The 20,868-nt window shown below is 46.7% G+C and overlaps 2 protein-coding genes across 3 annotated transcripts in view; one reads left to right on the top strand and one right to left on the bottom strand.

The window, feature by feature from the left end:
* Positions 1-219: 219 nt before the first annotated feature.
* Positions 220-3,955, top strand: C9H17orf75 (chromosome 9 C17orf75 homolog). The gene is made up of 6 exons (XM_069483114.1): positions 220-240; positions 848-967; positions 1,475-1,539; positions 1,699-1,835; positions 3,089-3,192; positions 3,716-3,955. Exons 1-6 carry the CDS (start codon positions 220-222, stop codon positions 3,929-3,931), a joined length of 663 nt encoding a protein of 220 aa, XP_069339215.1. The 3' UTR covers positions 3,932-3,955.
* Positions 3,956-12,764: 8,809 nt separating this feature from the next.
* Positions 12,765-20,868, bottom strand: part of RHBDL3 (rhomboid like 3) — a 41,867-nt gene continuing 33,763 nt past the window's right edge. For both annotated transcript variants that reach the window (XM_069481005.1, XM_069481006.1), the window contains 2 exons: positions 15,567-15,627; positions 12,765-13,173 (listed from right to left, as the gene is read on the bottom strand). In XM_069481005.1, the coding sequence (XP_069337106.1) occupies positions 12,902-13,173; positions 15,567-15,627 (333 nt within the window). In that variant the 3' untranslated portion in view covers positions 12,765-12,901. The remainder of the gene's footprint in view (positions 13,174-15,566; positions 15,628-20,868) is intronic.

Here is a 20,868-nt window from a genome sequence, read left to right as displayed (position 1 = left end):
AAGATGGGCACCCACCAGGACCCTGGCACAGAGGTTCTTTTTTTTTTTTTGAGACAGAGTCTCACTCTGTTGCCCGGGCTAGAGTGCCGTGGCATCAGCCTAGCTCACAGCAGCCTCAAACTCCTGGGCTTAAGCGATCCTCCTGCCTCAGCCTCCCGAGTAGCTGGGACTACAGGCATGCGCCAAGACATCCTGCTAGTTTTTCTATTTTTAGTCGAGATGGGTCTCGCTCTTGCTCAGGTTGGTCTCGAACGCCTGAGCTCAAGGGATCCTCCCGCCTCAGCCTCCCATAGTGCTAGGATTACATGCGTGAGCCACCGTGCCTGGCCAATATATGTATTTTTATGTGAAGAGAAATCATAGCTTTCATCAACCACTCAAAAGACTTCAGTGGGCGAGGCGCGGTGGCTCACGCCTGTAATCCTAGCACTCTGGGAGGCCGAGGAGGGAGGATCACTTGAGCTCAGGCGTTCGAGACCAGCCTGAGCAGAAGCGAGACCTCGTCTCTACTAAAAATAGAAAGAAATTATATGGACAGCTTAAAAAATGTATATAGAAAAAATTAGCCGGGCATGGTGGCACATGCCTGTAGTCCCAGCTACCCGGGAGGCTGAGGCAGGAGGATTGCTTGAGCCCAGGAGTTTGAGGTTGCTGTGAGCTAGACTGACGCCACGGCACTCACTCTAGCCCGGGCAACAGAGTGAGACTCTGTCTCAAAAAAAAAAAAAAAGAATACGGTGAAGAAAATATTAAGTCCACTAAGGTGAAGGCTTATATTAGTATTAGTTATATTAATATAAATTATGTTTATATTAATTAAAGCAAATGACATTATCTCTTGATCTAGGAAAGGGGCCTGGAGAACCACATAAAGTCCTATCTGAGCAGCTGGTTTGAGGATGTTGTATGCCCAATCCAAAGGGTCGTTCTTCTCTTTCAGGAGAAACTTACCTTTCTGCTACATGCCGTAAGTGTTACCCACACAAGAGCATTTCCTTCATCGAGAATCCTTTTGGCAGAGTTAGATTATTTAGAGACATACTCATTTTATCTGAACATTACTTCCGCCTGCCAAATATTCATTCAAACTATGCTTGCTATCGAGATAGACCACACTTTATTTTCTCAGATCTAGTAAGTTTTATTACCAAGGTTGAATTGAGTTGCAAATGATGGCTGAGTCTTCCTAATAGGATAAAATATTTTTAAATAATTACTTTTCAAAGTGATCTGAGAGAGGTATAATTTCCAAGACAATTTGAAAAGGAAAACAAAAATCCAAAGCAATTTTAACAATATCAAAATTTTAGTGAGCAGCAGCTGAACAAGGTTGTGGAGAGCTGATGGGCAGTGCCCATCAATTGTCGTCTGTTGTGGTTATTGGGGAAGGCAACATTTAGTCGTGAGTAGCTGCTCAATAAGGAAAACTGCAATACATGTATCTTATCTATCAGTCTTTATTTTTCTCTCATAGGCCTTGAGTTATACTCCTGTTGAAGTTAAAGAATCAGATGAAAAAACAAAGAGAGACATTAACAGGTAAAGAACATAGTTTTTGCAAAGAGAGAACCTTTTCCACAGCGAGCCTCGCTTTTACATTTTTAACCACCCCCCATCCCCCGAGTGCAAAATGTGTTTGTTTTCTCCCTCCTATCCTGCAATATTGTTTGTGGAAAAGGACTTGTGTATGTGTGGCAGGTTTCTGAGTGTGGCCAGTCTTCAAGGACTTATTCATGAAGGCACCATGACATCTTTGTGCATGGCCATGACGGAGGAGCAGCATAAATCTGTAGTCATTGATTGCAGTAGCTCCCAGCCTCAGTTCTACAATGCAGGTGAGCCACAACCTCCGATGCAGCCTTCTTGGGTCTTTGGTGAACCGCCATCTTTGCACTGAGAAAAATGATACAAACTTATTCTTCCTATCTTGTGCAGTTTTACATGATTATCCCAAACTTGCCAAAAACAATAGTAATTCTAGAAATGTGGAAATCACATCATGCTTAGCAATTCTACTCTACCAAAGAAATGTGTACACAAGGAAACAAATTTTTTAAAAAAGTTCATAAAAGCATTATTTGAAAAAACAAGGAATTAGAAGCAACTTAAATGTTTTTTTTTTTTTTTGAGACAGAGTCTCACTCTGTTGCCCGGGCTAGAGTGCCATGGCATCAGCCTAGCTCACAGCAACCTCAAACTCCTGGGCTCAAGCAATCCCACTGCCTCAGCCTCCCAAGTAGCTGGGACTACAGGCATGTGCCACCATGCCCGGCTAATTTTTTCTATGTATATATTTTTAGATGTCCATACAATTTCTTTCTATTTTTAGTAGAGCTGGGGGTCTTGCTCTTGGTCAGGCTGGTCTCGAACTCCTGAGCTCAAACAATCCACCCGCCTCGGCCTCCCAGAGTGCTAGGATTATAGGCGTGAGCCACCGTGCCTGGCCCAACTTAAATGTTTATCAACAGGAAAATTAATAAGCTGCTATATTCATGCAATGGAATATTACAAAGCAGTGAAAATGAATGAACTAGAGCCACATGTGTCAGTATAGCTCCCAAACATACTATTTAATGAAATAGCCATTAAAGAAAAATACATAAAAGTGTTAACATATATCAAATAGTATATATAAGCTTAGAGATACAAAGGTATGTGGCAAAAGTTTAAAGAATTGGGAATGATAATCCTTTCTGAGGGGAAAGGACAGGGGTGTGCTTGGTGAGGGGCACACAAGGGGCTTTGACCATTTTGAGATTTCTTAGCCATTTGGTGAGCACACAATTTGTTTTTAGACCATTATAGAAGTCTTAAATAATTCATTATACATGTTTTTATAAAGAAATAAATGTCTTGGTGCATACCTGTAGTACCAGCTACTAGGGAAGCTGAAGCAGGAGGATTGGTTGAGCCCAGGAGTTTGAGGTTGCAGTGAGCTATGATCATGCCTGAGAATAGCCCCTGCACTTCAGCCTGGGCCACACAGTGAGGCTCTGTCTCTAAAAATAAAAAAAGTTTTAAAAAGAAATGTCTTATGCTTTGTAGGATTTCATTTTTATTGATTTAATTTCTCTAAAATATTTTGTAGGAAGCAATCGGTTTTGTGAGGATTGGATGCAGGCTTTTTTGAATGGTGCTGAAGGAGGTAACCCTTTTCTTTTCCGACAAGTACTGGAGAACTTTAAACTAAAGGTAATTGGTTGGCTGTGTGCCAAGTGCCACATACAATTTTTGTCTGAATTTTAATTAGTACCAGTAACAGAGTAATAAATCTGCTTTACAGCTATGATGTTTATTAATTGGGACATTCTCAAAACTGAAATCATCAGAAGACACTTATTTTAATTTTTTCAGTAGCTTCTGCATACATATCATTTCTAATAAATTGGGTTGAATGCTTGCTTGAATGTAAGCAGTCTTACAATTTGTGACATATCTTAGTTGCAAAGCACAAAAAAGTGGTTCAGTGCCTAAAGAGTTCAAAATTCTGATGGTGTGAGTATTGTCACCTTATTTAGGAGATTTTAAAAGTATTTTTACTATATATAAGAAATTTTTTCTACCAAGAGCAAAGCATATTGGCAATAAAAATGATGGATATATTTAAGCAAATATCTCAGTAGCATATGTTAAGTTCTTAGCTAGATAGGAGATAATTTTTAAGCTTCATTATTTTCTGACTAAACACATATTTAACTGGTTAATCTTTTTCTAGGCCATACAAGACACAAACAATTTGAAGAGATTTATCCGGCAGGCAGAAATGAACCATTATGCTTTGTTTAAATGTTACATGTTCCTTAAGAACTGTGGTAGTGGAGATATACTTTTGAAGATTGTTAAAGTGGAACACGAAGAAATGCCTGAAGCCAAAAATGTGGTAGCTGTCCTTGAAGAATTCATGAAAGAAGCTCTTACCCAAAGTTTTTGATCATATGTTTTGAGATAAGTGTATCATGAGGTTGTATAGTCAAGCCTTAGTGTTCGAAATTGCAGTTGTTATAATTGTTCATAGGATTGGTATTTGAGATTATTTGAAACTCATTCCAGATTCTTTTCTTCCTTTTGGTACTTTTAAAATTTAAAAGTCTGAGGGATGTCTTCACTGAGTCCTAGATAGATGTATGTGTTAGCGTTGTGAAAGTTTAGTGTATCACTCCTATAAATTCTAGACTTCAGGAAGTTGTTGCTTAAAACACTTCAGAGGTGATTTTGTTTATGGCTTCTCTCAGGAGTTTTCTGCAGTATTTAGCAACTTTTACTCTGAGCAAAATCATAAAACTTCTTTCTCAATAGATTGTAGCTTCCTTTAAAAAATGTAATCCTATCTTAGGACAGATTAGCTCCACTACACCATTTCAAAGATCTATGCATCCTGTGGGTGCTTGATACATTTTTTTGTCTGATTGATAATAGTATGGATGATAAAGCAAGCTTTAAAGTCAATATGCAAATAAATCATGAGCAAGAAATTAAATGAGCTTTAAAAATAGGATGCACTAGCTTCAGCATAAAATATTATCTCTGATGGAAAGCTACTGCAGATGTGGCCCCATCACCACTTTTAGTTCATTTGTTCACAGGTATTTGCCAAGAACCTGTATTTTCTTTTTTCTTTTAGATGACAGTGCTGGAGTTTGTAAACAGTGTTGAGAAAAAACAAGTAAAGTACGCAAATTTTACAAGCAAACTGTAATATAAGGAATGCAAACAGATTCTTCATATCAGTTACTCATTGATTTTAGTTTTTTTCTACATTTGTTACAAGCCTCAGATTGTTTTACTCTGAATCAATTGAAAGCGCCCTCAGCCATTTATAATTCCCATGGAAGTCAATTGTAGCTACACACATATGATTGCAATTTGTTCTGCATAGCTCTTTAATAAATTCATTTGGTAATGATTTTTGTTTAGAATATCAGAAGTCTTGTGTTCTCACTGCCCTCAAGATACTTAGAGGAACACAAGCCCATAAAATTAAGGAATCCTCTCTTAAATGGATCTGAATTCACATTAAGTGCTGAGTTTTAACTTTCAAAATGACTGACAATGGTCTTCTGCTTTCTCCTCTACAAATTTAGGGATATGAGTCACCAAGCCATTTCTTTTCCTTTAATGAGAAATACAATTCAGGATCTTCATAAATGCTTTCATATGGTTTACTTTAATAACTTGGACTATAGGCAGTGTAGAAAAAAATCTGAGAAGCTTTGTGTATTTTTTGAGACAGGTTCTTGCTCTGTTGCCTGGGCTAGAGTGCAGTGGCATCATCATAGCTCACTGCAACCTCAAAACTCCTGGGCTCAAGTGATCCTCCTGCATCATGCTCCTAAGCAGCTGAGACTACAGGTGCATGCCACCGTGCCTGGCGAATTTTTTTATTTTTTGTTGAGACAAGGGTCTAGCTTGTTTCAAATTCCTGGCCTCAAGCAGTCCTCCTGCCTCAGCCTCACAAAGTGCTAGGATTATAGGCATGAGCCACCATGCCCAGCTGCATTGTTTTATAGTATTAAATCCAGCCTTGGCCGGGCAGAGTGGCTCACACCTGTAATCCTAGTACTCTGAGAGGCCGAGGTGGGTGGATTGTTTAAGCTCAGGAGTTCGAGACCAGCCTGAGCAACAGCAAGACCCCCCCCCCCGCCCCCCCCCCCCCCCCCCCCGGTCTCTAACAAAAAAAAAAAATAGCAATTAGCTGGACATCTAAAAATATATATAGAAAAAATTAGCCGGGCATGGTAGCGTGTGCCTGTAGTCCCAGCTACTTGGGAGGCTGAGGCAGAAGGATTGCTTGAGCCCAGGAGTTTGAGGTTGTTGTGAGCTAGGCTGACACCACGGCACTCTAGCCCACTCAACAGAGTGAGACTCTGTCTCAAAAAAAAAAATAAATAAATAAAAATAAATTCAGAATGACTGGAAAATCAGCAATTTTATGACACTATCCTTGAGTCTGGAAAATATAGTTTTCATTTTCAAATTCATACATCAGGCCGGGCGCGGTGGCTCACGCCTGTAATCCTAGCACTCTGGGAGGCCGAGGCGGGTGGATCGCTCGAGGTCAGGAGTTCAAGACCAGCCTGAGCAATGAGCGAGACCTCGTCTCTACTAAAAATAGAAAGAAATTATCTGGCCAACTAAAATATATATAGAAAAAAAAAAATTAGCCGGGCATGGTGGCGCATGCCTGTAGTCCCAGCTACTCGGGAGGCTGAGGCAGTAGGATTGCTTAAGCCCAGGCGTTTGAGGTTGCTGTGAGCTAGGCTGACGCCACGGCACTCACTCTAGCCTGGGCAACAAAGCGACACTCTGTCTCAAAAAAAAAAAAAAAAAAAAAAAAAAAAAAAAAAAATTCATACATCATTCAAGAATCCATGTTGTAAATGGCATTTAAAAGCAAACATATTACCTGCTTCAAATCATTTATGGATATAGGCAAGACATAATCCTCTGTGTTTGTATATATTTTCTGTAATGTAGGCTCACTATATTACACAGTTCTATACAATAGTCTTATTTTAAAAAATAAGTCTGTGACAAACTATATCGTTACTACAGACAAGGAAAATGGTGTCATGGAATTGAATATCTTGGTCATGAGAAGAAACTCACAGAGCTCATGACCAGAAACATGTACTGTATTCCAATTTTAATAAGCTAATGTATAATATTAACTTTTAAAGTTTTAAAAAGGTTTTGTTCAGACATGGAATAAATTTATTTATCATTTGTGTGCTACACATATGGAGGCAATGTATATTTGTCATATATCAAAATGGTCTTAGTTATCTGTAATCATAATAATTTCTAATAATAAAACTTATCTTCTCAGCAAGGCAGTCATTTTTATTTAATGAGCTCAATTCTCAAGCCTGACACCTGTATTAATTCCTAAGTTTGTGTGGGAAATTTTGCTTGTTATGCTAAGGAATTTGTTGAAGAAAATCAAGTCACTGGCTGGGATATAAGATATAACTTTCTGCCTTCTCTGCCTCTTGCAGGAAGCATCAGGCAGGACCTAAGAGCAATTTCCATCACAATGTTTTATTCATTGTCCAGTAAAGTTACACCGGAGAACTCAATAACCCAAGTCACTTCCTTTCACTCTCATTCATTATTAACCATGACAGAATGCCTGTCCTTTACTAGAGGATCACTTAAACCAGATGCCAGGAAGGCCTGCAGGCTTCTCGGAAATAAGATTCAGTTACTAGGACCACATTTTCCTAACTCTGTGTCCTCTCAGTTACTGGCAATCCTGCCAGCTTCAGTGAAGTCTTTCCACTTGGAGGAGAGGGCAGCTCAGTTCTCTCTCTAATTGCCAAAGTTCCTAAATGTGCCTTGCTGACTTTAAATCACATGGGTGGATCACTGAGGTGGCATAAATGCCTGGATTCTGGAAATCAGGGTTGAGAGGGAGCAGTAAATTGACAGCTGTGGTTTTTCTTGTAAACTTCTAGGGGGGCTGAGAAAGTGGAGGTCCTGTCATATGAACTCTGAATGTTCCATTGCTGTTACTGGATGGTCCAAGGCCTAATGCAATGAGACTGAATCTTTTAACAAACACCCTGCCCCATCTACATGTTAGTGCGTTTGAAGTCCCATACACACAGTTGAGGGCTGAGAGCATGAACTTTGAAACCAGCAGTCTTGGGTATGGATCCAGCTGTGCCATACGTTGCCAGCAAGTAGCTCAACTTCTGAAGGCTTTCCCCCTGTGTGTAAATACGGGGATATTTATACCCACTTTACAAAAAGTAGCTGTGAAAATGCCTACCTCACTGCCTGGCACATATTAGGTGCTCAGTAAATCATCTTCATTTCTTAATTACCTTGGTATTGGTAAGTGCCTTATTAAGTTATTGAAGAATGAGAATCTGGTAGACAGGAGGAACCAGAAAAGTCAAAAGGTAAGGACAAGAGGCCAAAGGCAAAGCTAACTAACAGCCTTCAGCTCTCCAAGGAGCTTGCCTTTAAATGCCTCAGGTATTTGAGCTTGGAACTGGCCCACAGGAACACCAGTGCTCAGAGAGGGTCCCAGTTTCTCCTGAGGGAGTCAGTTCTCCACACTCCAACTAGAAGTGGGTTTTCTGACCTTTAGTCTGAACTATACTCAAATTTGTTCTGGAATGGCTTCTGCAGCATTTAGAAATATTTTTTAAATGATACACAGGAAATTGAAGTACAAGAACATTCTGGCAAACAACCCCCATGCTGACTTTATCCGGGTAGTTTAATCGTCAGACAGAAATTTCACAGTTACGAATGGCAAAGCTACATAAACTGACAATGGTTTAGAAAAACTGGTGGAAACACTCACTTTCTCAGGCTTCATTCATTCAAAGCCAACTTGATTGTTTAACCTCCCAAGCACCAGGCCTCACCTATAATATTTGTACTCCTGATTTTAACACTTTTAAGCCCTTTTAACCCTGAGAACTTTCCTATGCCTCAATGTCAGGATGTGTGACAGTCCCTAGAAGACCTAAAGAGTAGGCTATTAGGTTGAAGAAGGAAGTCCCTAGGATATTTCAAAGAGCATTTCTCCAATAATAATCGTAATGTTAATCTCTCACAAGAGTGAAGGGGAAGATGGGCACCCACCAGGACCCTGGCACAGAGGTTCTTTTTTTTTTTGAGACAGAGTCTTACTCTGTTGCCCGGGCTAGAGTGCCGTGGCATCAGCCTAGCTCACAGCAGCCTCAAACTCCTGGGCTTAAGCGATCCTCCTGCCTCAGCCTCCCGAGTAGCTGGGACTACAGGCATGCGCCAAGACATCCTGCTAGTTTTTCTATTTTTAGTCGAGATGGGTCTCGCTCTTGCTCAGGTTGGTCTCGAACGCCTGAGCTCAAGGGATCCTCCCGCCTCAGCCTCCCATAGTGCTAGGATTACAGGCGTGAGCCACCGTGCCTGGCCAATATATGTATTTTTATGTGAAGAGAAATCATAGCTTTCATCAACCACTCAAAAGACTTCAGTGGGCGAGGCGCGGTGGCTCACGCCTGTAATCCTAGCACTCTGGGAGGCCGAGGAGGGAGGATCACTTGAGCTCAGGCGTTCGAGACCAACCTGAGCAAGAGCGAGACCCATCTCGACTAAAAATAGAAAGAAATTATATGGACAGCTTAAAAAATGTATATAGAAAAAATTAGCCGGGCATGCTGGCACATGCCTGTAGTCCCAGCTACCCGGGAGGCTGAGGCAGGAGGATTGCTTGAGCCCAGGAGTTTGAGGTTGCTGTGAACTAGGCTGACGCCACGGCACTTTAGCCCGGGCAACAGAATGAGACTCTGTCTCAAAAAAAAAAAAAAAAAAAAAAGACTTCAGTGATTCAAGAAAGGTTAAGAACCACGGAGCCAGAAAGACTGGTGCCAAGCACCGATGCCCCGATCCGTATTTTATAAGTCAAAGCTCCACCACCACTGCTGCTCACCCTCTCCCAACCACCCTGACCCAGACCCAGATGACACAGCTCCCGCTACCAGCCCTTCAGGTCACTTCCTGAATAACCAATGGCTTGAAAAAGAAATCTTTAATGGAATCTGTGCTCAAATAATATGTTACAACAAAAATATACAGAATGTACACAATACAAAAATATTTAGAAACAAACATTGCAGTTTGTGTTTTGTTTTTTTTTTCCCACTTACTCAAGTCCTCGGAGGGGCAGTTCACTGTTGGGCACTGTTTTTAAGGCAGAGAACTGGTGCTTTCCAGCCAGCACTGGGAGCAACGTGAATGATGCCAGGAAAGAGCTTCCGCTGCACCCAGGAATCTGCATTGTGCATTTGCAAATTAAATCGGACACTGGGGGAGGATCCTGGCTTGGTGAGCGATGGTTCCCCTAATCCTCTGGGCAAGAATGGTTCTCATGGAAATTGAGAGTCCTATTAGCTGGCAAAAGAGCCTCATTAGGGAGCTTTTCCTAATTAAAAAACGAATGATGAATGGCATCATTAAAGCAAAATTTCTCCTTTGAAGGTTTGTTTTCCCTTCCCTGGTTTCTGTGATTCCTCTCCCGTCCACAGCGAGGGAGTCTGTCCATGGCTGCTGTTTGGGGATCCCCAGCTCTGATTTTCCAGTCCTGTGGATGAAAGGCCAACCTGTCCCACCAGCCTGGAGGGTTGCACCAGCCTCCTTGCTGGCAGCGCCTGGGACAAGGAGGAAGGGAGAGAGGGAGGACAAGGCCAGCCTTGGGGGTGGTAGGACCCGCTGAAGAGCAAGCCAGATGCCACAAAGTAAACCCTGTGGACAAGAGGGCTGCCTCCTGGCCCTGGCTAGAGGCCTGGGTCATGGGACATGACTCTGTTGTCCCCACTCCATGTCCCTGGTTGGAGGGGAGGGTTGGGAGAGGGCAGTGGAGGTGGGTGTGAAGCTGGGGCTGGTGGCCTGACGAGTAGCTGAGGCTCCTCCTCCTGTCCCAGATGGGGAAGGACAGACTTAACAGGGTGGGGCATGCGATTCCGCATCAGGTCACCCTTCTCAGTAACAACCTTCCACCAGAAGCCCTGAGGGAACTGCGTGCTTCTCTGAGGGCTTTCTGGAATCTTCTAGTTCATTGCCTTCTCACCCCTGAGAGAGGAAGACTGCTCTCTAGGCCACACCAGACAAAGACAAGAGTGGCATTCTGCTCGCTTCCCCCACATCCCAGAGACCCTGGGTGCCGGGACAGGAGTCTGGAGGGGACTCCCTGCCCCTCCGGGAAGGGACGGCTCCGCTCAGGCTTAGCCAGGGCTGCAGCCCACAGCAGAGGCAGCAAAGTCCTGGCCCCTTCCCCATCCCTACCCAAGTCTTCTCAGCCCCCAGCTCCATAGCCTCAGAGCTTCTCTCCTAAGAAGCTGACTCTTTCATCTACACCTTTCTCTCATTTCAGCAGAGAATGGCAGGCAGGGCAGACAAGATGTCCCAGGCTGACCCATCTCCGCCAAAGATCTGGGCCCAGGCTGCCTCGGGCTGGCAGTCCTCAGCATAGCTTTGGCACAAAGGTAGCATGACCCTAGGAACCATATATGGAGACCAGGACAATCTTTTTAGCATTAGGCAAAAATGGGGAAGGGCTCGGCACAGGCTGCAGGTGAGTGGGTGTGTCCCTGGGTAGGAAGACCCTGCCCATTTACACATAATCAGTGGGACAGGATGCCATAGTGGCCCAAGACCCCCAAATGCCTGGCCTGGCTGACCCTGGACCTCGGCATACTCAGGGGCCTGGAAAAGCATAAAGCTGGTGGGGGACAGTTCCCCACATTCCTGCTCTCATTCCTGCACAGCCCTCCGCCTCCCAGGCCTGGGGTGCTTTGTCCTTCTGGACTGCCGGTGGCTGGGAGTCCCAAAAGCAGTATAAAGGGGCAACACATTTTGTCAAAGGTCATTCTCCCACCCTCCATGCGGAGCCCGCACCACCTCCTGCTAGGGGGTCATTCCTGCAACCTCATTTTCCCACATATGATATGGGTAGGGGTGGACTTGATAATCTCCGAGTTTCTTCCCGCATGTAAGCCTCCAAGTCTACTGGCCGCTGTCACCTCTGACAATCATCCACGCACCCAGCAATTTGTCTCCAGAAGCAGAGTTTCCCATCTAAATTAGAGTTCCTCTTACTTCAGCCTCCTGCGCCTCCAACTCAAATGGACACAAGGCCTCAATATTCCTGCCCCAGCCTCTCTTGCATCCCCAAGGCTCCTCCTCTCCTAAGGAAGACAGGATATTCAGACATGGAGGCCATCCAGAGGGAAGCAAGAGCAGAACCTGGCAAAGGCGAGAAAAACATCAGCATCCCAAGGGTCCCTGGAAGGGCACAAGATCTCCCTCCAGCATGGACAAGTCTCCTGCTAGTCAGTGATGCTCAGGGAGGTGCCTGGGGAAGACAGGAAAGGGGGCAAGCTTTGCAAAAGGCAAGGACACTCAGCACCACAGAACACCACACCCTACCATCGCTCAGCACCTTCTCTCCTCTCATGGACAGCCCCCCCGTGCCCCCTCTGCAGGCTCCCATTGGCCTCACAATGTCTCTCCCATCACACACACACACATACACACACACACACACACAGTGTCTCCATAACCAAAGGAGAGGCACAAAGTAGGGCCAGGGCAGTGGAAGGAAAGAAGACCCTAAAAGCAAGGCGGAGCACGGAGGCTGGGCACTGGTTTGAGATGTCAACATTCTGGAAGAAAGGGAGGGGGAAGTCTAAGGTTGGTCCTGTGTCTTCCCCAGGGTGGGACTTCGGGTGAACTTATTCCCCGTTTGGGTCCCTCTCACTGGGCCCCCCCAGGGCAAGAGTGGGGTGTGGCGCCTACAGCAGCTCCCTACTCTTCCCAGCCCAGGCACTAGAGGCCAGGCCCCAGTGCCCACCGCCAGGCCCAGGAGGGCAGCGCTGGGTCTCAGCCAGCTCAAAGCCAACACATCCACCACAGGCCCCCTTCTCACCCAAGGCCCAGACCCAGCGATGTAGAGGGGACACTGCCTGGCCTGCAATCATCTCTGGCCTGGAGAAAGGCCCGCCTGGCTACGACAACTCTCGGGCCTTCCTACGTTGCTTAGGGTCTCTCAGGGTCGAGAGTGAGGGAGGAGAAGGCCACTGCTCAATCTGTGGCAGCAGGAGGGGCCCCTGGCCACATGGAACAAGCCAGGCCCAGGGGGAGGGCCATCTCACTCTATCCCAGGCCTTCACTCTGGCCTGATGTCATCGGAACAGCCTAGAAAAATGATGGCAGCCACATCCAATTCCTCCACCAGATGCCTTTCAGGAAAGAGTTCACTGTCTGTCCAAACCACAAATATTACAGCAGCCCAGCTGTTCTGCCCTCGCCTGCCTGTCCTCGCAGAGCTGGTGATGATAAAAAGCACGCAGGTACGCCCGGTGGATGCTGCTTCTCCCTCCCCTCCCCCACCTCGGGCCGCCAGTCCTCACGGGGGTGGTGGCAGCTTCAGGTCCAGCAGGGTGTAGGCAAAGATGTTCCAGAAGATGGCGAACAGCACGAAGACAGTGTACATGGCCACGAAGATCCACCACAGCGACTGGTCCTGCAGCCTCTGCTCGTAGTTCCTCAGGACCACCACGCCCAGGGTGATGCCCACCGCCACGCCACCCAGGTGCGCCACGAAGCTCGGGTGAGGGCACGGGGGATACGCCGACGGGTGGAAGCGGAGCCACACGGCGCGCCCGAACTCCATGCTCACTGCGCGGGGAGGAAGCGGACGGAAGTCACAGGAGGGCCCTGGGCGGGGCCGAGGGAGAGGCCTACACTCCACCCCGCCTCTGGCACCCCCACTCTCCACTGGGGACACAGCCGCGGAAGGCGACAAAGCTCTGCTCTCCCAGAGCTTACGGGGTCTGGCAATAAACCAGTAAACAAGTACACACGGGGAAAAAATTCAGGAAGCGACACATCTGCGGGGCAGAAATAGGTGATGTGGCATCAATGCCAGCACAAGGAGAGGGATTCTTTAGTCGGGGGAGTCAGGCAAGACCTCCCTAAACAGGTGACATCTGAGCTGAGTCTGAATATTGAAAGAGATGTCACTGAAAGAAGGACCCCAAGAAGAGCGTTCCAGGCAGAAGGGACAGCTCGCGCAGAAGCCCAGAGGCCCTCGCACACCCATCTGTGGTCACGCTGTGAGCCCTGGAGGCTCGGTTTCCCCATCTGCCCATCTGTATAAAGTCTCGGCCTCTACGTACCAGGCTGCACCGGCAAAACATCCATGGCAATGTACGCCCCTTTTACAGATGAGGAAACCAAGGCAAATTTGACAGGCTGAAGGAAAGCCCATTGAGAAGAATTGTGTATCTGTTCAGCTACTACAGAATTGGCCAGTGCACCCCTCTCCACCCTGACCGCTGCGGGGGTGCCGGAGCCCCCAGGGACCTTCATTCCGCTAGGGATTGCCCAGCCTCCGGGACCGGACCCTGCAACTCCAAGCGTGGCCGATAGATGGCAGAAAAGCAGCAGCCAGGGACGGACGCCGCCCTCCCCACCCTGCCTGTGCTCAGCCGGCCCTGGGTCGGATGAGGGAGGCTTGAAAGACAATGGTCTCCAACTCCAAAACAGCACTTTTCGTTTTTTAGGATGCTTAGAGTTGGAGTGTTTAAAACAGCAGGACTGATGCTTCTCTGTCCTTCTTCAAAGGCAGACAAACTCAGAGTCCGAGCAGACACAGAAGCTATGCTCACCCCACCCCCACCCCACGGTGCCCTACTGCCCTGACTCAAGGGGTCCTCGGGTTTAAGGCAGGAAGGTCGTTTCTGGGATTAGAGAGCCTCCATCCCCATACAGCAAACTGTGATCCAGAGAGCCCCACAGCGGGTCAGGGGCAAACCCGATTTCCTGAGAACCACAGGGTGAGAGGCCAGGGACATGGGAGGGAGTGAGAGCGGGACCCTCACAGGCCTGCCCCTCCATCCCTGTCCATCCCACGTGTCCGTCCCATGTGTGCCCTGCTCTGTCTCTGGCACACCCACATAGCAGGTGGCAGGTCCAGGCAGAGAAAGCCAAGGTGCTCGTGGCCCAGCTGGCCGAGGTGTGGGGCATTAGAAATGGGACAGGTTGGCTCTGAGTCCTGGGTCTACCTCCTCTACCTGGCTGACCTTGGGCACCGGAATTTAACTCTCTGAGCCTTGAGTTTCTACCTGCAAATTAAGCCTAATGATACCTTTTGTAGTATGTTTGGAGGACTGAACACGAGACTGCGAGCTCCCTCTTCTCTCTTCCCACCTCCATTGCTTCTGTTCACACTCATCTCTTTCCATCTCAGAACAAGCCCTCTGGCCTCTGGTCCCTTGCCCCCGATCCCCGTCCATTCTCCACACTGTAGCCTGGCTGGTTTTCTAAAACTCTGGTCACCTGTCAATAACTCTCTTGTCGAAAGCCCTCCAGGGGCCTCTCAGGGCATTCAGGGTGAAGTCCATATTTTTTCTTAGCATTTAAAGCCCTTAATGATCTGACTCCTTTATCTCTGTTCACAAATCACAAACCCAACACAATCCCACACCTCATTCCTAAGTTTTATGAACCAACTTGCTGGCCATGACCCTTCACCCATCTATGTCTTTGTTTATGCCGCACTTTTGCCCCAACTGCCCTCTTGCACCTTGTCTACCTGGTGAACATCTGCTTGTCTCTAGCACTCACCATGACCTCTGCAGGTAGAGCTGACCTCCCACAGCTAGGGCTCTGACCATATCCTGTTCATAGGGCTTCCTGGATTAGTTACTGTTTATGAATCTGCTAAAATTGCAAGTGTAGATATGTGTGCATGCATGCGTGCATACATGTATTTTTCTGGGGACGAGGTCTCTGACTTTCAACAGGGGATCTCAAAGGATCAACTCCCTGACCTAATAGGTTAGGAAGTTATTTTTCTTGATCTCGGTGCTGGTCATCAGGCACCTTGAGGAAGCAGCCCGGTGGGACGGACTCCTCGCACAGCAGCCACACCTTCTTGCACGTTATCAACATGTCCCCCTTTTTTTTTCCTTGGCCATAGCCCCTGAAGGGCAGGGACTGTGCCATCTTTGTACCCCAGGGCCTGCTGCCAGGCCTTCGTTCCCCCAGCCTGCCCCTTCCATACTTACTGCAGATCAAGGCCACCGCCATCCGCAGCAGCTTGAACTGGCACTTCATGCCCGACCAGTTCTAGGGGAAAGGAGAGAGTTCTGTTAGTTCCAGATGAGATCACTCCTCTGCAGGTGTATCTTGCTTAAGAAAACCTGACATTTAGGCCGGGTGCGGTGGCTCACGCCTGTAATTCCAGCACTCTGGGAGGCCGAGGCGGGTGGATCGCTCGAGGTCAGGAGTTCAAGACCAGCCTGAGCAAGAGTGAGACCCCCGTCTCTACTAAAAATAGAAAGAAATTATATGGACAACTAAAATATATATATATATATATATATATACATATAAAAAAAATTAGCCGGGCATGGTGGCGCATGCCTGTAGTCCCAGCTACTAGGGAGGCTGAGGCAGTAGGATCGCTTAAGCCCAGGAGTTTGAGGTTGCTGTGAGCTAGACTGACGCCACGGCACTCACTCTAGCCTGGGCAACAGAGTGAGACTCTGTCTCAAAAAAAAAAAAAACAAAACCTGACATTTAAAAAAATAATCTCCATGAGGTCTTGAATGGGGAGGGGATTGTGGCTTAGTGGCAGAACACACCAACATAACTTTGAGATTTTAGGCAATGGTTAGTTTATTCCTGTCATGAGAGCTCTTGAGCTGCACTAACAGAGGAAGAGAATCCAGATCTAGGGAGACGTCTGTCCTTGGCACGGACAGAAAACACCTGAGAGTGGCATTCATTGCTGGGTCCCATGGTTGCAAAGGGATACAGGATAGCAAACCAAGCAAAGTCAAAGCAGAACCATCAGGATGATAGAACTCCAAATCCTGCCGATGAGGAACAAATGAGAAAACCAGCATCTTTTAGCCTAAAGAAGAGAAGACTCGGGGATCAAACTCATTGTTGTCAAGTATCAAGTGAGTCAACGCAAGAAAAAGGCATTCAATTCAGTGAACCTGCAAACAGAGACTCAATGGATAAAAACTTCAGAAAGAAACTTTTTTGTTGTTTGTAGCTCAGGGTAAGTTTCCATTTCTAATAAGCAGAGCTGTCCAAAGATGGACTGATCCGTCCTGGGGGGCCATGAGTTTCCCACCACTGCGGGTTTCACACGGGGACTTCGCACCACTCGGAGAGGATGCTCCAGAGGAGAATCGGGCATCGGGCAGGGGGTGAGCCAGATGGCCTTGAAACGACCCCCTCTCTCCCCTGAGAAGCTCGGAACCTCCAAAGCAGATAAACAGTACAATTATTCACTTTACAAAAGGATTTTTCACTTTACAAAAGACTTCGCTACAGGGTTCTTTTGAGAGGCACTCCTGCAGTGCATTCAAAGCTGTATTCCATTTATACAGAGAGAGAGAGAGAAAGAGAGAGAAATGAGGCTGGAATCTTCCTGCAACACATCAGCCCCAGGGAAGGAGTGTGCAGGGCACAGCCAGGGGACTTCTGTACCCTCCCAACCACCCAATCTGCCTTTGCTGCCTGGCCCAGGCCCAGCTCCTGGGCACCGTCTCGCACGTCTTTGAGGTTGTGGGAACATACGTGAAACTCTGCAGAGGCCCTGAACACTGGCACATACAATAACGTCTACGGAAGCAGGACACAGGGAAGCTGCCAAAAAGAAGGAGAAACCCTTGTGGCATTCAGTGTCTGGCTCCCCCCACCCTCCTTCTCCATTATTCCTCACTGACCGGCAACCCCTTCTTCACAGACGGTGCGGTGGGCAACCCGCGGCCCCTCTTTAGGCGGAGAGCTTGCTGACACGTTCCGTGCTAAGAAGCAGATGGCAGGATAACGCTGTCATCTGCTGGTGTCCGTCCACAGAGGAGCCTTGCCAGGGGACGAGGAACAAACAGGAGTTGGTGCCCTCCACTGGGTCTAGCAGCCCAGTCGGAGCCAGCTCAGTTAGCTGGTGGCGGGCGGCCCCCCCAGCTCCTTTCCAGGCCGAAACCCTCGCATGGGAGGAACCCTGAGAATCACCTGATAGGGTATTTCTTCCCAAAGGGGCACACTCACTGCCAAGTAGCCAACAAGGTGTCCCTGCAGCCCCTGCGATGGGGTGCTCACTACCCACTGGGGCAGCCCTGGGAAGGAGTCTCACCACTGAAAAGTTCTTCCTTCTAGGTGCCCCCTGTAACGTCCACCCATCGGTCGTCATTCTCCCTTAAAAGGGACACTCATGTTCACAGCCGCAGTACTCAGAATAGCCGAAAGGTAGATGCAGCCCAAGTGTCCATCAATGGATGAATAACAATAAACAACACGTGATATGTACAAACACTGGAATGCTATTCTGCCTTAAAAAGGAAGGAAATTCAGACACACGCTATGACATGGATGAATCTTGAGGACAACAATGCTAAGTGAAATGTCAGTCACAGAAAGATAAATACTGTGTGATTCCACTTATATGAGGTACCTAAAGTAGTTATTAATAAATGCAAGGAGACAGAAAGTAGAAGGGTGGTTGCCAGGGGCTGCGGGAGGAGGGAATGGGGAGTAATTGTTTAATGGGCTCAGAGTTCCGGTTTTACAAGATGGAAAAGAGTTCTGGAGGTGGACAGTGGTTAATGGCTGCACGACAGGTTTTTTTTTTGTTTTTTTTTTTGAGATAGAGTCTTACTCTGTTGCCCGGGCTAGAATGCCGTGGCGTCAGCCTAGCTCACAGCAACCTCAAACCCCTGGGCTCAAGCAATCCTCCTGCCTCAGCCTCCCCAGTAGCTGGGACTACAGGTATGCGCCACTATGCCCGGCTAATTTTTCTATATATATTTTTAGCTGTCCATATAATTTCTTTCTATTTTTAGTAGAGACAGGGTTTCGCTCTTGCTCAGGGTGGTTTCGAACTCCTGACCTCGAGCGATCCTCCCGCCTCGGCCTCCCAGAGTGCTAGGATTACAGGCGTAAGCCATCGCACCCGGCCAGAATGTTCTTGATATCACCGAACGATACGCTTAAAATGGTTAAGGCGGCAAATTTTATGTTATGTGCATTTAGCACAATATAGACAAAAGTGATAGAGAACACTTCTAATATCCTTTTTCCTCATAAAAATCCTCTGGCTATCTTATCTGAGGATGTGTCTCTTTCACTGTGTGCTAATGATAACATCAGGCAGAGTGGGTTTGAATGTATGGACCACTCTCTCCTTTAGCTGAGCTCCCTGCGGCCCCTCTGGGCCCCATCTTAGAAAGCATCACCCCTATGTTTGGTCTGGGCCGGCCATCGGTGGGTGGCACAGAATTCCTTTTTCTCTAGTGTCCTCGTTTGTGAATTTGAGACAACAGTACCTGTCTCAATCATCCATCGCATCAGGTGGTTGTGAGGATGAAATGAATCAGTATGTGTAAAGCACTAAGAACACCTCCCCGCACACAGCAAGCATCATATAAGTGTCTGATATTAGTATCTAGACCTGAAGCAAAGGTGGTGAGTGTGCCCTGCAGAGTGGCTTTAAAAACTCTGAATCTGAATGACCTCGGCCAGAGCCCCGGACGCTCCAATGTTGCCACTGCACTTCCCAGGCCAGCTTCATGAGTTTATGGCACCTGCCTGGGCCCCGAAAGCGCTGGACTTTGCCAAGCTGATCCAGTCTAACCCTCTGCGCTGCCACACTTGAGGGAAGAGGACACTGAGGATCCAGGAGGGCTAGTTCAAGGTCACTGTGAGTGAATGGCAAACGGACGGGGTTCCTATTCCAGGGCTCTGTCCACGCACACCCCAGAGGCTGGTCACATTCCGTCTGCCTGTGCCGTCTGCCCCGGAGGCCCACAAAGATCAGCAAACATCAGTAAATAACCCGCCTCCCAACAGCTGAGGGGTTAATCTAGAAAGTCACCCCTTCCCACCGGCTGCCTTATTTTCCAGACCCATTATTCCCTGCAATAGCATGGGTGCACTGAAACAGGAGAGAAGAAAAATCGCACACATAGCCAGCACGGCTGTGGCTATAAATGTTGAAAAGCCCTTGGGCCCCTGGGGTATGAAAACCTTTTTGCGGGCCCTTTGATTTCATTCTGTCCCAGAGCCTTGCAGGGTGAGATAGTAACTCACCCACAACAAACAAGTCGGTAACCAGTTCCCTCCACATCTTCCTCACCCCCCTAGGTAAGAGCTCCGAGGCTGAAACCCAGGCAGGCAGCTTCCATTCCAATACGGCTTTATATATCCCTGGTACAAACAGTTTCCTGTCAAATGGCTTCAAGAAAACCCAACACAGGAAGCGTGAAAGCCTGACACAGATAAATTAGGGAGTGATTATTTGTCCTCCAAAAGGACTTTTACTTAATAAAAGTCAGCCTTATAACAGAAATCTTTTGCATCTTTTAGACAACAATCTTTCCGAGTGCTTTGATGATATGGTTCAATTGGTGAAAATTCAGATCTCAAACCTTGGGGAAACATCTATCATACAAAGCAAAATGTAAGTAAATATCTCGTATATTTAAAAATGGAACTCTGGCCTATGAGGCCCTCAGGAGGCAATTAATAGATTATTCAATTAGGTATATCCTTTATAGTGCTAGTGTTTAAAATAAGAAGTCTTTTTTTTTTTTTTTGAGACAGAGTCTCACTCTGTTGCCCAGGCTAGAGTGAGTGCCGTGGCGTCAGCCTAGCTCACAGCAACCTCAAGCTCCTGAGCTCAAGCGATCCTACTGCCTCAGCCTCCCGGGTAGCTGGGACTACAGGCATGCACCACCATGCCCGGCTAATTTTTTCTATATATATTTTTAGCTGTCCATATAATTTCTTTCTATTTTTTTAGTAGAGATGGGGTCTCGCTCTTGCTCAGGCTGGTCTCGAACTCCTGAGCTCAAACGATCCGCCCACCTCGGCCTCCCAGAGTGCTAGGATTACAGGCGTGAGCCACCGCGCCCGGCCTAAAATAAGAAGTCTTGATGGTAGGTCTTTTTTTTTTTTTTTTTTGCATTCCAGATCTTTTGTTGAAATATTTTCTGAATTTAATTCCTTGATGTAAATAAACTGCAAGCTTTTTGAAATTCAATGTGTTTCTATAAAAAATAAGACATATTTGCATTGAAGGCAGAATCTCTCATTTAAACAGTCCTGAGAGCAGAGTGTTAAACATTTTTCTATGATGTACATGCAAAAGGAGCATATTTTCTGATTGTTCTCTGCATAGATACCAGGCAGAATTTATAAAGAGAAAAAATTACATATACAAATGTTTATAAACCCACCCACATACATATGTACACATAGAATCTCACAGCTGTATGGTGATTTGCCATATGGAAATGGAAATCATGTCCATTTTTTCATGTCTCCCTAACAGCTACCTTGTGAAATGGGATT

Source organism: Eulemur rufifrons, chromosome 9 (assembly GCF_041146395.1).
Source record: "Eulemur rufifrons isolate Redbay chromosome 9, OSU_ERuf_1, whole genome shotgun sequence".
Lineage (NCBI taxonomy): Eukaryota > Metazoa > Chordata > Mammalia > Primates > Lemuridae > Eulemur > Eulemur rufifrons.
Note: the sequence above shows the minus strand (reverse complement) of the source record. Positions and strands in the feature narration are given on the sequence as shown.